Source organism: Phyllostomus hastatus, unplaced genomic scaffold, assembly GCF_019186645.2.
Source record: "Phyllostomus hastatus isolate PE091 unplaced genomic scaffold, TTU_PhHast_1.1 phas_scaffold_1066, whole genome shotgun sequence".
NCBI classification, from domain to species: Eukaryota; Metazoa; Chordata; class Mammalia; order Chiroptera; family Phyllostomidae; genus Phyllostomus; species Phyllostomus hastatus.
This window is the reverse complement of record NW_025334004.1, coordinates 26,755,934-26,771,360: the sequence shown is the minus strand read 5'-3', so window position 1 is coordinate 26,771,360 and position 15,427 is coordinate 26,755,934. Positions and strand designations below refer to the sequence as shown.

Below are 15,427 nucleotides of genomic sequence, written 5' to 3'. Positions count from 1 at the left end.
TATATAAGTTCTGAGCTAAACTAGCTCTCCCCCACCCCATAGAACACTATTTTTATTTAAAAGAATGACTAACTGACAAACTATGGTTATTTAGACTTTGGTATTTTGACAGACGTTTTCTCAAAAATGAATTAAGTCAGTCTGTCACTTCAGGGGAAACAGCTGACAGTCTTTGTTGCCAGTGAAAACATTTGAGGTTTGAAGTGAGAGTTAGAATTATGGAAAGCCTGAATCGACCACCATGACCTTTATTGATGCTCAGTGCCTAACCAAAAAGACCCTGGTGATTAGATAGGTGATACTAGCCATTGAAATTTGTTTGTCGTCGTATAGTGAAATGTGTCAACATTTGGAAGATCTGCATAATTCAGTAAGTTTGTGTTTCCAAATGACCTGTTCATGATGTTTTAAAATGCGTATGTGAAAGATCCATTCACAGTGGAAGATAGACCAATAGGTTTTAATTGCTAGAGAACAAAGAGTTCATTGATGGTTTCTGATTTTATATTGCAACTAATCTGTGAGAAACTACCACTTGTTAAGTTTTAAAGCATGTTCACAATTATCTGAAAAGGCTATTAAAGTATGCCTTCTTGCCCTGGCTGGTGTGGTTCAGTGGACTGAGCGCGGGCTGTGAACCAAAGGGTCTCTCGTTTGATTCTCAGTCAGGGCACATGCTGGGTTGCAGGCCAGGTCTCTGGTGGGGGGTAGCATGAGAGGCAACCACACACTGATGTTTCTCTCCCTCTTTCTCTCCTTTCCTTCCTCTCTCTAAAAATAAATAAATAAAATATTAAAAACCAAAAAAACCTTTTTGCAGTCTTTGATTATTTTAAGAGTGTAAAGGATTCCTGAGGTCAAAATGTCTGAGAACTGCCAGAATAAAACAGTTTCCAAGATACACTTTTAGATCAATTGCAGATCAGTGTGTGATTGTACAGTGACAATCATACAGTTGTTTATGTGAAAAAGAAGGGGTATAAATGGGATAGTTATTTTTTTGTATATACATAACATTTTTTTGGAAGGTTATAAGTGACTTAAGTATTGGTTCAGCGAGGAAGGAATGAAAGGTAAACTCCAAACCATTTTCAACTAATTTGAATTTTAAACCAGATGAATACATTAGTCATTTTTAAAAAAAAGAACATTCCCCTCCCAGCCATATTATACATTTCAGGGACTCAAGGTCTATTATGAAAAGTTGGAAGTAAAGTTAATTTTCTGGCATCTTTTTCTTGTTTGAGAAGAAAATGAAACTTGTTTGTTTTAGGGGTAAAAAATTTCCCTTAATGTCCAAGCCAAATATATTCATGTCGAAATGATGTAAATCAAGTAGGTAGCAATTTCCCTAGTGGGGCCCAGAGTATACTGAATTTAAGTTTTAAGGATGAACAATTTGATTAGTTTTTAAAAATAGTTTTTTCTAGGTTCCTAGTAAAGAGATTGGATTTGTTTTAGAAGAGTGTTATAATTTATAGCCCTGTCATTTAAAAGGTTTTGAATTAGTGCTGCATGAAATGTGGAAATAAAAAACTGAATGTCCCGACATTTGATTTAGTAGAAAAAGTACTTTTTATTGCCCATAACCTTTGAAGTTTTGTGAATTCTTGAAAAGAATAACTAAGGAATTCAATTTTGTTTATTCTGTCTGCTACTAAGTATGCCTTTTAATCATTGTTCCTACTTTTAACTTTGGGATAGACAGTGTCCTTTTATAAAAAGAGAAAATTATTTTAATGCAAAACCTCTTCAGATTTTTTTTCATGTAATACTTCTAAAATTTATTTCTTTGAATACTGAAATATCATTTCTAGAGTCTTTGAAGCACTGTAGAGAAAGCTATCACATGTTTCTGTTCATTAATTATAAAGTTTGGTCATAATGTGGAACCATTTCCCCCAGTTTCTTTAGTTGATAAGGAATGTTTTTAATAACATTAATGGGTTTTTATGAAGTATTAGGCAAATGGGTAGTTAGTTCAGAAAGTTTACTTACTAGTTGCATATGCACGTGCCATATTTGACATTTTTCAAAGCACTTACCATTTTCTTTGAATCTAAGCACCTCTTAGAAATAGCACGTTGGTATTTTTCCTGTTTTATATGTGTGAAAATTGGAATTCAGAGGCCTAAATGAATTGCATGATGTCATACAGCTCTGTTAAATAGTAAAATAATTTAGATTTAAACAAAGCTAGGTTAGATTTGTTTTACCAAATTTATGTTTAAGAAAGGCTCTGTCCTCGGAAGGCATGCCTTTATGTATAGCTACTGTGTGCCCAGCTCCGCGTCAGCACTGGAGATGGGGAGGGGAGGCCTGGGGCTGGCCCTGAGGGGACCTAAGCTTAGTGACAGACCCCACCCAGTGGGAGAAGTGAGCAAGTGTGACGGTGAAGGGCCCTGCAGCCCAGGTGTGTATGAGGAGGTGACAGACCGTGAAGGATGCGCAGAAGTTAGGTGAGTCTGGTCGGGGGTGCGGTAAAGACCTTCAGGTAGAGAATATGGTCGGGAAGCCTGAAGCAGCGTCCCGATGCTGGTTGGGAACTGCTGGCCGTTCCCCATGTTGGCCGAGCTGGGCTGCACCCGAGAAAGAGCAGATTGGAATGTGGAGAGGTGCACGGTGCGCCCTGCATTGGCAATGTGAGCTTTTTCTAAAGGTTTTAGGGTGCTGAGAAAGGAACGTGAATAGATGGAAGGATTCGGATTGGCCAGGACTTACTGGCTGAGAAACTGAAGTCGGGTGACTGAGTGTTCTGAGCCCCCCTGGTTTCACACGTAGGTGGAAAGAACACTCAGTGTGCAGGCACCTGGTGGCACCACACCTGTCCGTGCGGAGTAACGGAAGCTGAGGGAGAAGGGAGGGTTCACTGGGCGAGGCCTAAAGCTTGTAAGTGGAGCGTTTGCACTTCAGATTGTGACGTAACCCGGGTTTCCCAGAATGATCACATGTGTGTTCTTGCTCACAGGCCAGCCCTCCTGATCTCTATATCGAAAGATTTAATATAGCTCTTGGACAATATATGGGAGCCTTGCAGAGCATTGTGCCTCTTTTCATATATATGGTAAGTTGGAGCGCGGCATATTGATCTGAGCATGGGGAGCATGTTCTGTTGCCTTTTAATACTGTGTATTACGGTAGAAATGGAAGTTAACCTATTTGGGGAATATTTGATAGTGTTGACATGGAATTGTTTACCCTTCTCTGTTTTAAACTTACATAAACAACATTGCTATATAGACAGGCATTAAATATCAGCAATCACCCAATTAGCATTTATTTTATTGCCGCCATATGGAAAATAAAGGTGTATAAGAAAGATTCTTTTTGTCCTCAGAATAGAGAATTAAGCTATGTATCTGAAAACATGAAGTGTGATAAATGCCAAGAAAGTCATTTCATAAAAAAGAACAATACAATTTGCTTCCATTCTGCTGATCACTTTCATTTGGAGAATTGTGCCTTGAGTGGAATTTGTAGTCTGTTGACTTTGTTGGTTAGCCCCTCCCCCCTTAAGTGCATAGAGTCGTTGGTGGTCCTGTTAGGCGGGGCTCGTTGTCCCAGCGCAGGGAAGTCGGTACCCCAAATCCTCTTCGTGTGTTGATTAGGGAATGGGGTGTGTGGGCTGACCCTGTAATCTATGGCATGGAGATGGCTGGATGTTGTATACCAGTCTTCAAAACGATTTATTTATTCTCCATAGATATACTTTACTGAAAAAACAAAACAACTAGAAAAAAAAAAAACACTGGGAGAAATTTCTGTGATCAGCAGGGGACTATTATTTAAGTAACTTATGGAAGATACTTACAGTTGAAAAAAGCGCAGGAAAAATAATGACACATCCGTTATTTCAGAGAAAAGTCTTCCCCAGGAGACATTAGGTGAAAAAGCAACATAGAGAGCAGTATGAAATATTGCTCCATTAGCAAGTATTTTCTTTTTTAGATTTTACTTTTGTATTTTCTTCTTTATTAGGGAATAAAGCGTACTCATATATATATGCAAGGTACACTTTAGAAAGAACATAACGAAAATTTTCCCAGTGTAGAGTGGGACCTTTGGGGGTGGGACAGAGGGTCTACTGAGGGTATTTCGTTCTACTGTATACCCTTCTGCATGGTTTTAATTTTTAACCATGCACCTGTTATATTTATAATTTTTTAAAGAGGAAAAAGACTCGTGTCAGGAATTAAAAATGAGCAACTTGTTAACATTCCTCCTTGCATTTTCCATTCCTATACATTGAAGTAATATTAAAACATGAACAAATTCAATTTTTTAAAGATTTTTAAATTTACTTATTTTTACAGAGGGGAAGGGAGGGAGATGGAGAGGGAGAGAAGCACCAATGTGTGGTTGCCTCTCTAGCGCCCCCTACTGGGGACCTGGCCTGCAACCCAGGCATGTGCCCTCACTGGGAATCAAATCGGTGACCCTTTGGTTTGCAGGCTGGCACTCAGTCCACTGAGCCACACCGGCCAGTGCAAATTCTCTCTTTTTTGACTTGCCAGCTATTCTAATCAGGATGCTTCTGGCTACCAGAAACAGAAAAGCTGATTCAAGGTGATTTAAGTAAATAAGGGAAAGAATGAGCTCTTGTAATAAAATCCAGACACAAGGCAGTCTGCAGGGTTGGCTGAGTCTGTGGTTGAACAGCGTCACCGAGGACGCGGGTTCTTTTTTTCTCTTGGCTGTACACAGCATCTGTTTCACCTTGCTCTCCTCAGGGCGGTAAGGTGACCGTAAGATACTTTACACTCAGGACTAGGTTTCTCTCGGTCTTGCGGGGGCCACCTTGGGTCACGTGTCTGCCTTTGAGCCAGAGTTGGTTCAGAGATGGCCGTCTCTAAGGAGTGCCGTGAGCCGAACGACTCAGACTGAGCATCGCAGTGGAGTGTCATTTGGGAGTCAGCCAGTGCGTGTTTGCTACCTGCTTTCAGCCTGGATCATTGATAGATGGGGGCCTTTCATTAGTGATTCCCAGTGTTGCTTTTTAGATAATAAAGTGTTTTTAAACGGCATAGTAAATGCCTGTCACATAGTGTGGTTCCATGTGTCCTGTACATCCCTGTCTGGGACATGTCAGGTATCTTTCTGTGTTGTTCTGGAGGTGTCTGGGTCATAGCATTGTATCTTTGTGTGCTTTGAACCCCATGCCAGAAAGACATAAATAGGACATGGATTTTTTTGTTGTTTGATTTTTTTTTTTTTATGTTTTAATTCATGTCTTTATGAGTTGTTTTCTAAAATATTTTTTAGTGTTTCAGTTTATTAATTTCTCTTAATTAATGCACTGGGAGTAATTTATTTTCTTTTTCAGAATAAGTTTTACATCGAAACCAAGCTTAACAGAGACTTAAAAGATGACCTTATAAAGCTGTTTACGGAACATGTTGCAGAAAAGCACATTTACAGCCTAATGCGTAAGTAACTGAGCTTGCAGGGGCGAGAGAACACCAGCAGTGATACACGTGTTCTCTCGAGCAGAGAGCACTGGCGCGCACTCCGCAGCGTCGACGTCTTCTGAGTCACACGGCAGAGTGTCGCAGCCCAGTTCACTAGGGAGAGGCCTGAGGAGTTGAAAATAAGACCTGAAGGTCACCCAGTGGGCTGGGAGCTGCTTAGCCACGTCACTGGGTGGTGCCTTCATATCTGGCCCAAAACTTGCTGCCTTTTTTACCCCTCCTGACAATGGGGGAAATACTAGTAAGGGGTTTACCCTTAACTTTGTTAGTGGCGACTCTAGAAGGAGAGCGTGCTTATCTTTGAAGTGGTAGCACAGAATCTTCTCTGATTCTTACTCTGTAGTGCAAAAACCCTTCTCTGACTCTGTCACATATTAACTATATTGTAGGCAGTTACTTAGCCTCTGTGTTTCCTCCTCTGTGAGTTAGGACTTGTGAAATGTTTAACGTGGGTATGTAGGTTATTGAGCAAGCAGATCAAATTGTCACATTCCATTAGTTTTTCCTTTCCTCCTGTTCCCAGGCCTCTTTGCCCCTAACAGTAGGTGGCATCTTGCACCTTTCCTAAAAGAATCCACCTCTCTGAATGGAGTTTGGAGGTCCCCGGTAACCTAAGGGGTCCACATTCTTTAAAAGCTTACACTGTGTACAGAGTGTCATCAAATCGTGTTTTAGAATTTAGCCCATTCTGGATTTGCGGTATTACTTTGTTTTTCTAATAGTCATAACTTCTGCCACAGTGGACTTTTACCAGAATTTACAAGGGAATTGTTGTAAGCCTGACCACAAACTCTTTCATTTTTTAGTGTAAACGAAGAGAAGGAATATTAAACGTTAGGCCAGATTATTTTAGAAAGGCAGCGTTTTCCAATAATATTGTAGATGAAGATACTATATGTTTCATTATGTTCCCAAGAATTTACAGAATCATCATAGAGATCTAGAATCTTGGGAGTATGGCCTTACTTTCTTTTTTTTTTTTTTTAAAGGCTGGCCACACATTTACAGATATCTCTAAACATTATCTCATGAGATACCCCAGCTGTTAGTTAGAGCCGCTTAAGTATTGCCTCTGATGTTGACATTGTCTTTGTGTTCACTGTGAAATAAAACACAGCACTTTGGAAACGTTCCTGCTAAAATTCTTCAGACAAGCGCTATCATTTGGTAGAAAAGTATGTTTACTATGTAAACATGTTTTTATATTTGTCAGTAATTTGGAAATCAATTTTATATGTGCAAAGAGAGTAATCAAAGAGAAATATGACAGTCCAGATCTGGTCAGAGAAAACATAAACAGATTACTTCTTCCTTCTGTTTATTATATAATCCGATTTTCAGTAAAAATTACACTTAAAGGTGGATATGCCTTTTCTTTTCCAAGTAAACTGAAAAGGCCCTGAAGCTTTGTAAATTGGATAAAATGGAGCTCGTCAGGTATTTATTAAGCAGTTCCCAGGCATTGTGCTTGGAGTAAGGGGCACAGAAAGTGACCACTGGCCTCCTGGTTTGGACTCAGTAACAGCAAGAGACTCTGTAATGTTACGTGCTTGGCCGTCAGAAAGAGCTTTAAACCAAACACACTGCTGTGCAGTGTAGGGCCTGTTTTAGATGCTTGCCAAACACTAACGTATTTATTTCTCATAACTCTAAGGTAGGTACAGTCATAACCCCTGTTTGACAGGTGGGAAAACGAGGCACAGAGAGGGTAAAATTATTTTAAAGCAGAAAAACAGCTGTTAAGGATTCGTTTCTTGTCTCTACACAGTTTTGTATACTCACCCCTTTCCCTACCAAAACACATAAGTACATTCAATTTCTGTAATTTTCTAAAATCTGATCAGTAATTCCCCAAACATGGCTTCACATACATTTGGGAATGCTCGTGTTTTATTTATTACTGCTATGTAACAAATAACCCCAAAATGTAGTGGCGTCAAGCAGCAGCTCCGTTTTCTTTTGCTCACAAATCTGCATCGGGCAGGGCGCGGTGGGGCGGTTTATGTCTGCCCTACTCGGCATTGGCTGCAGTGACTCCATCAGGGGTCGGGGGCTTGAAAGGTGGCCCACTTACATGACCAGCGGTTGCACTGGCTTCGGCTTTCCGTCTTCTGTTTGCTTTGAGAGTGAGCGTTCCAAGAGGGAGGAAGTGGAAACGGCCGGTTTCAGAGTCCTGGGCCCGGAACTCGGCACAGTGTCCCTTCTGCTGTGTGCTGCTGGGCAGGCGGGTCCAGAGCCCCGATTCCAGGGGAGTGGACACGGACACACCTCGCAATGGGAGGCGTGCCAGAAGAATTTGGGGGCCATATGTTAAAGCCAGTGCAGCAGGGCAGAATGAACACCTGTTCTGCTAATAATTGGACTCAAATGGCCCGTATTAGTAGCTGTTTCATGAATGAAGAAAGTGACTTCTCACTGCATGCAAAGCTAGTTTTCTAACATCTTTGCATGGTCATCATTTTCATGCATCTATGCTTATAAAATAAAATGGCTTCCACTTTTGGCCAGTATTAAAATTTTGTTTGGAAATAATTTTTACTTGGTATTCAACGTTGAAAACAACAGACATACTAGGATGTACATTAATCACTTATCTCTCTGTAGTATTGTATTCTGTGCAGATTCAACAAAATGAGTCAGTTAATGGTACAAGTTTATTGAGAAAACACATGTTGAGTTGCAGTAGAAGATTACAGATCAGTTTGCACAGGTTTTAAATAACGACATTTCAGGTGTTCTCCTTAGGTTCTGCCTTTTAGTTCAGACCCTTACAGTTTGAGAAAATTTTAAGCCAAGTATTTTTAGTTTGATTTAAGAATTACTTCTCAAATAGATAAAAGCGAGGAGTCCCTGGGTGAGCCTGTGGTTCTGAGGGGTAATTGGAAGAGCACAGGAGCTGGGTTCTGGTCCCGGTCCAGCTATTGAAAAGCCAGGTGACGTTTCAGGAGGGCATTTGACCTCTCTGGACCTCAACGTCAAAGTCTGTAAAAAAGAGGTTAGCACAAGACGTTCTCTAAGGTCCTGCTCTAGTTTAAAACTATTTCCTGACAGTCAACAATCGGTGGGATTATTGGGGGATCTTTGCTTTTTAAAAAATTGAATGCTTCTTGCAAGAAAGTTGTTACTAAGGCTCACACTCTGTTAGCACCAGTTCGCCCACAAGAGCAGCACGTCAGTGGCAGCACGGGGACCAGAAACCGTGCGGGGTTCGGAGAGAGATGCAGGTTCTCAGGCCTCTTCCGTAACCTGCCAGCTCTGTGATTTCCAACGAGTTATTCCGTGGTTTTTATTCTGTTTTGTCGTTAGGCTCAGTTTTCTTATCTGTTAAAAAAGGTAGATGAGAGTTTAGCTGTGAGAAGGTAAATTTTAAAGGAACGATTATGAGACTTAAACATATGTAAGTATCTAGCACCTGTTAAATACTCAACAAATATTTTTTTCCTCTCTCAAGCTACCACTTCTCCAAATTTCCATTCCTTTTTCCTTAAAAGGGGAGATCAACTAGAAAGTCTTTGAAACAGTGTTTTCCTAAAAAGAGTTTTGGATGGAGGGGATTTTAGGGAATATTACACTTTCTCCACTCTAATGGTCATTTGTTAATGTAATTATTTTCAATTAATTCATCCTAAATAAGTTTATATGCATTTTATGTATAATTTAATCTGAATTCATCATTTTTCATAGCTATCAAATTTGACATGGGTTATTTTGACATAGTTATGGAAGGGTTGTTTGCAAATATATTTATTGGGTTGGCCAAAAAGTTCATTTGTTTTTTTCCATAAGATGGCTCTAGTAATGCTTAGGACAACTGTCCTGAACTTCACCCAAAACAATTTTGTTAGATTGTACTGTGACAGCTGTCATATCAGTGTGCATTAAAAAAACTCATCAAAATTGGTGAATTTTTGTGTAGCCATTTCAATATCGAAGATGGAAGAAAATAAGCAACATTTTCAGCATATTATGCTTTATTACTGCAAGAAAGGTTTTTTGCAACTGAGATGCAAAAACAGATCTGTGTGGTATGTGGAGAAGGAGCTGTGACTGATTGAACTTGTCAAAAGTGGTTTGCGAAGTTGCATGCTGGACATTTCTCACTGGACGATGCTCCAAGGTCGGGCAGACCAGGTGAAGTTGACAGCGATCAAATCGACATTAATCGAGAACAGTCAACAATCTACCACGTGGGAGATAGCGGACATACTCAAAATACCCAGATCAATAAAGTCACTGGCAAAAATGAAAAGTGTGTCTTTTATTCTATGGGAAAAACCATATTGACTTTTTGGTCAACTCAGTATTTGTCCATGTAATGAATATTCATTGAACACGAAGAGTTACTGGGAATAATACTTTTTTAAAGAAATATTTAAAAAATGTTTTAATTAAAGATGACAATATTACATTAGTTTCATGTCTACAGCATAGTGGTTAGACATCAACATAACTTACCAAGTGTTCCCCCTGGCAAGTCTAGTACTTAGTCGACACCATTCATAATTGCTAATGGTATTGGCTGTCTTCCCTATGCTGTACTTTACATCCCTGTGAGTATTTTGTACCTGCCAGTTTGTCCATAATCCCTTCCCCCTTTTCACCCACCCTCCCCCAGTTGCCCTCCTATCTGGTAGTCATCAGTCGGAACAAGACTTTATTGAAGGTCAAAACTATTGGTCAAAAAGTAGGAAAATGGATTAACAGATAGAATACACCACCCAGAATTACAGCTATCTGCTGATAAAATCCGAAGGATGAGCTGGAACAATGCACCTTTGGCCTTCATCATATAGATTCAAGCGTAGCTCACAAAGTGTGTTTGAAACTGTGAAGTCGTCGTTGGCTCAGTAAGACGGCCAGACGTGTTGGCCATGTTTTCGTTTTTAAAAGGGCACGGACAGCCTGTCCGATTCACAAGCCCGGCATACAGTAAAATTATGCCAAGTTTTCTGAAGTATTTTGGTTAATAAATTGTAGATCTTTGAGGGATAAATTAAAAATGAACTCTTTTGAGTCACCAGTGTCTGTCGTATCCCCTAAATAACGGAATTTATTTGTATCTGTTGATGATGTTATCTAGAGAAATTGTTCCTGTCCATTTAAAAATATTCCTATAAGCCCTGACCCACGGTGTGGCTCAGTGGGTTGGGTGCTCCTCACAGCGCAAGACGGCCGGTTCGACTCCCGGTCAGGGGACACGTGCCAGGGGGCATGTGGGCCCAGTCCCCAGTTGGTGTATGAGAGGCAACCGATCGTTTTTGGGTTTTTTTCCCCTCTTTCTCCCTCTCTCTAAAAATAAATAAAATCCTTAAAAAATGTTCTAATAAAATGTTTGTCTGGCAGTAGATAACCTGAAAGGAAACTGCCCCTCTGGTCACGGTCAGGCAGGGTCCTGTGGTTCCCAGAGCCGTGACCATGAGGGTGATGGCGAGTGCTCGTGTTGTTCTCTTTAGCAGGGAAAAAAGCTCGTACAGTTGCAGCTTTGGGGAAAGTCAGATTGACTCAGAAAGTCAGTCTGACTCTGCAGCTATTGAAATTACTAGCAACGTGCCTTTCAGAAAGACCCCGAGAGCCTCAACAATGTCGGTTTGAGGGAAAGAGCAGTGATTGAGAGAATTAGAGAACATTTCATCCCCAAGTGCCAGTCTCTCGAGTTGCCAACATAATGGGAAGCACTTTCGGCTCGCTGAGCGCCGTGAATGCCACTGCTTTTAGAAAGCGTCGCTTACTTCCCGAACCTCGGTGAATTGAATCATTTCCATTAGTATTCTAGCAGAACGGCACCTGTTTACTTGTTAGATCGAGCTCTGTTGCATTGGATTAAAAAAAAAATCTTTTGTGTATAAACTCTCCCGTTTGCCCTCTTGGGCTGTTCTTTTCTTGCATTTATTTACCCTTCTGCCTTTGGGAGAAATAGTAATAGGAGGAGAAATCTTGACAGTGAGTGCTACATCGTTTTTATATCCCATTTTCTCTTCTTTTTTTCAGCTTTACTTTTAGAAGCCCAGTCGACACCGTTTCAGGTCACACCTTCCACTATGGCAAATATCGTGAAAGGCCTGTACACTCTCAGACCAGGTAAATGTCCTCGGCGTGTCTTGGGGGGCTGCACTCATCTGTCTCTGGTAGTTCCAGCCTTACCCAGGAGGACAGCGTTTCACTGTGTGTTTTCTCAGGCCTGTTGGTGTCTGGATTTGTTACAGCAAAAGAATTGAGTCGGTACTCACCATGGTGAAATGTAAACTCAGGTCTCAGTTGGAATTCTCCCTCTTCTAGTGAAAACCGACTCGTTCAGGAAATACAGAACATAATTTGTGGGAGACACTTTTGGTGAAATGGATTCTCGTGTCTAGCATTGATCTCGGTCCTTTTTGTTGCCGAGTTTCTCCTTCACTTCCGCCCCGCACTGCACATGTGCACAGGCCCCCGCATCCACTAGTCCATCTCCTTAGGCCTGTTACGTTACTTGCAAGGAACCCACTGGGGGGCTTGGGCTGTATCCCCCTTGGTAAAGGGGATTACTTTTAATTACATTTCTGTGAATTTTTTTGTCATTTGAGGATTAAATGAAATAAAACCTGGTCTCAATTGCTTAACACAGTCTCTGAAAATATAAGAAGCATGCTCACAGTAACTGTGATTACTATACAGTTGGGTCCAGTGGTTATTTTAACTGGTTGCTTGTTCGCTTTCTGTGAAAGATATGTCAGAATTTAACTTGTTGAAGATGGAAACCAGGTCCAAATGGTGGTACTAGGGGTAGAGTGTGGTGTCAGATACTTCTTTTTCAGGCCACTTTAAACAATTAGTGACTTCCGCAGTATTCAGATTTAATAGTACTTAAATTTAATCAGGTCTTGTTTTATTCTTCATAATTTTTAACAGATTACCTGTATAATGTAATTACTTATACAAGGTAGCAGAAATATTTTACTACATGTGTCCGGTAAGCTGATGTTCTTCTTCTAGTTTTGTGGAATTTTGAATTTCATTTTACTAAATGTGATGAAACAGCTCATGGACTTTTAGTGCTAGGTTATGAATGGTTTATTTCATTCTGGAAGGCATCCAAGTGCAGTTTGACAGATTTCTACATTCTGCCTCCCAAATAGGCAGCTTTATCATAAAAGCTCTGGCATTTATTCGTAAGTGATAAATTGCAGAATAAAAATAATCACTGTGGGTAGAAACACTTGTTCTCTAAATGCTATTTTATCTAAGTTTGAGCTCTTATAATAGGATTCATGGTACTTGTGAGGCAAATACTGTATTTGAGACTTGTCCTTTTGAAAACATGAATTTTATCACAGACTAACCTTTTGTAACCCTAGGCATGTTCTGAGATACAGTGAAACACATCTTGACATTTACATGTCTTGCTCATTTTGCTTCTGGTTTATTAAAGCAGTTTTACTCATCTGACAGGTTAAGGTTAAAATATTTTGAAAATTATATTGAAAAATATTGAAAAATATTTTGAAAATATTTTGAAACTTTTAAGTGTAAAAGTTTCTTTTATTGTGGTGGTTCTCACATGCCGATCTTTGTATAATGATGAATGCCTCTGAATCAACCGAGAAAGTCTTTTAAACTAGATTTTTCGTGGGCTCTGATCCTTGGAGATTCTGAATTCTGTGACCATTTTAGGTGTGTTTTCATTTGATCTGTAGAAGCACAGCTTACAAGGAGTTGCAGCCATCCATCCCAGCCTGCCCTTTGTTTAATACACACACTTGGTTTCTCCTCCCGTGTTTCAGTGGCTGCCGGGAGTCCCCACAGTGGCAGGTCTGTGGGACTCCGTCAGCTCACGCTGATTGGTCCGCGGTTGCCCAGAGCGCTGCGCGGGGGCTCTTTCCAGACCGCGCTGGAGCTGAGCTAGACGCGGGGTCCCAATTGAGGGCATCTTGCTATGAGTTTGTGTAGAAGGGGTGAGCGGATCGGCCCTTGTGCCATTTGGGGGGCCTTATTTATTTATTTATTTTGCCATCACTAAGGTAGCTATTCTGTTGAAAAAAAATTTTTTTTTAACTTACCAATGACTCAGGACTGCACAGCATTAGTGTAATTTTTTCAGATTTAGAATGATATTTACAGATGTTACCATTTTTACATTGAGCCTACTGGAATAAATAGAGCATTGACGTCTTATGGTTTTTAACATACGTAGCTAAGATGTTTTCCAAGAGGGAACGTTTGAGAGGGCCAGACTGGAAGAACCCAGAAGGGCCGCCAGTGTTCAGTGAGGGCCCCCAGGGCCGAGAGCACGCTGCTCTCGCCGCACCCCTGCGCCAGGTGCACGTCCTTTACAGTCAGGGTTCAGGCGGGGGTGGGGGGGGGTGGTTGTGTTCATTTCCACTCGGGCTTGTGGGAATATTAACAAGGCTTTCATTCTGTGTATTTTCTTCTTGGAAACCATTCAACCCTATCTTTCACTTATCTGGTCTTAGTGATTTGTAAAAGTGTTCTGTAGTAAAAATACTGATTCATGTTTAATGCAGATATCTTTCTTAGACTTCCCTTTGCCTATTTTATTTCTGAATATTTTCCTTTTGATTATTCTCTTGGTCATTTATATTTTTAATAAACAACTTTAATTCTTTTACTGTTATATATATTTAATGTGCTGTCATTTAGCATGGGTCAAAATAGGTTTTTATTTCAAAAGTACTTACCGTTATCTCCAGCCTGCTTGTTAAATGTTTAATTTCCCTTCCATTTTTGTAGAACTTTTTAATGTCTTCTTATTGCTCCCTGCCCAGTTCTGTTCTCCGTCCAGTGTATTGTTTTAACTGATGCTTCACAGGCCTAGTGTTCCCACCAAGCCTCTTCCCTCCCAGTTGCCTCCCGTTCCAAATTCTTCAGTTATCTCCTTCTTGTGTTCCCTCATATTTGGGATTTTTGATGAGACCCGTTTTGGAGGCAGGAGAGGGTGTGGGGGCCGCTGAACGGTGGAGGAAAAAGACATGACTTGGGGCGGTGACCACACAGTACAGTCCAGATGGTGTGTTACAGTGTTGTGCACCTGGAACCTGTATAATGTGATTAACCAGTGTTACCCCCCAGTAAGTTCAGTAAAAAGATGAAAATAAATAAAATTCTGTTATATAATTTTCATTACATTTTGCTATCGGTAAAACGTGAAAACATCGGCTTTCTTTAGGCTGTAAATTCTTTTTCGAAAGGAAATTGAACCTCTTGTATGTTACTTATCAGAATGGGATTATACTTAAGTGTAGTTTAATATATATTGAACAAACAAAATAAAACTTTCCCATTTCATTTAATTTGTCTGCACGATTTTCTCAGTGCATCTGTTCTTCCCTCGCAGAGTGGGTGCAGATGGCCCCGGCTCTGTTTTCCAAGTTCATCCCGAACATCCTCCCCCCCGCGGTGGAGTCCGAACTCTCCGAGTACGCCGCGCAGGACCAGAAGCTGCAGCGGGAGCTCATGCAGAACGGTTTCATGAGGCAAGTGTTTCCCTTCGTGACAGAGCACGTCCACGTCCTTAGGCCACTTGGGCCTGGCAGGGGAGGGGCGCCAGGTTCTCAGACGGGGCATAACTGTGCAAGGTCCAGGTGCTGCTCCCCGGAGAGGGAGGGAGCCTCTGTCTGTGGACTGTTTGGGCTGGGTTTTGGTTTTGTGGAAGCTGCTCTTCCCTTACGTGGATTTTGAAGAAGGGATTTCTCATCGGGGGCAGTTGGGCTGGGCAGCCCCCGACAGCTCTTCCTACTTAGATCGCCTCAGATGAGTTCCGAACATTTGCAAAAGCATTGCAGAAATTTTATGATCAGTTACAAGGTACTTTTATGACTAAGCTAGTATAAAGAGGCCATAGGTTCTATTTTTTAATTATTATTATTTTACTCTTCACCTGAGGATATGCTCACTGATTGAGAGAGAGAGAGGAAGGGAGAGAGGGAGAAACTTCGATGTGAGAAATGTTGGTCATTCGGCTCCCA

General features: G+C 40.9%; 1 protein-coding gene across 1 annotated transcript in view; it reads left to right on the top strand.

The window, feature by feature from the left end:
• Nucleotides 1-15,427, top strand: part of CACUL1 (CDK2 associated cullin domain 1) — a 54,579-nt gene that overhangs the window by 27,447 nt on the left and 11,705 nt on the right. The window contains exons 4-7 of the mRNA XM_045853857.1: nt 2,969-3,064; nt 5,324-5,426; nt 11,457-11,546; nt 14,797-14,935. Coding sequence (XP_045709813.1) covers nt 2,969-3,064; nt 5,324-5,426; nt 11,457-11,546; nt 14,797-14,935 — 428 coding nt within the window. The remainder of the gene's footprint in view (nt 1-2,968; nt 3,065-5,323; nt 5,427-11,456; nt 11,547-14,796; nt 14,936-15,427) is intronic.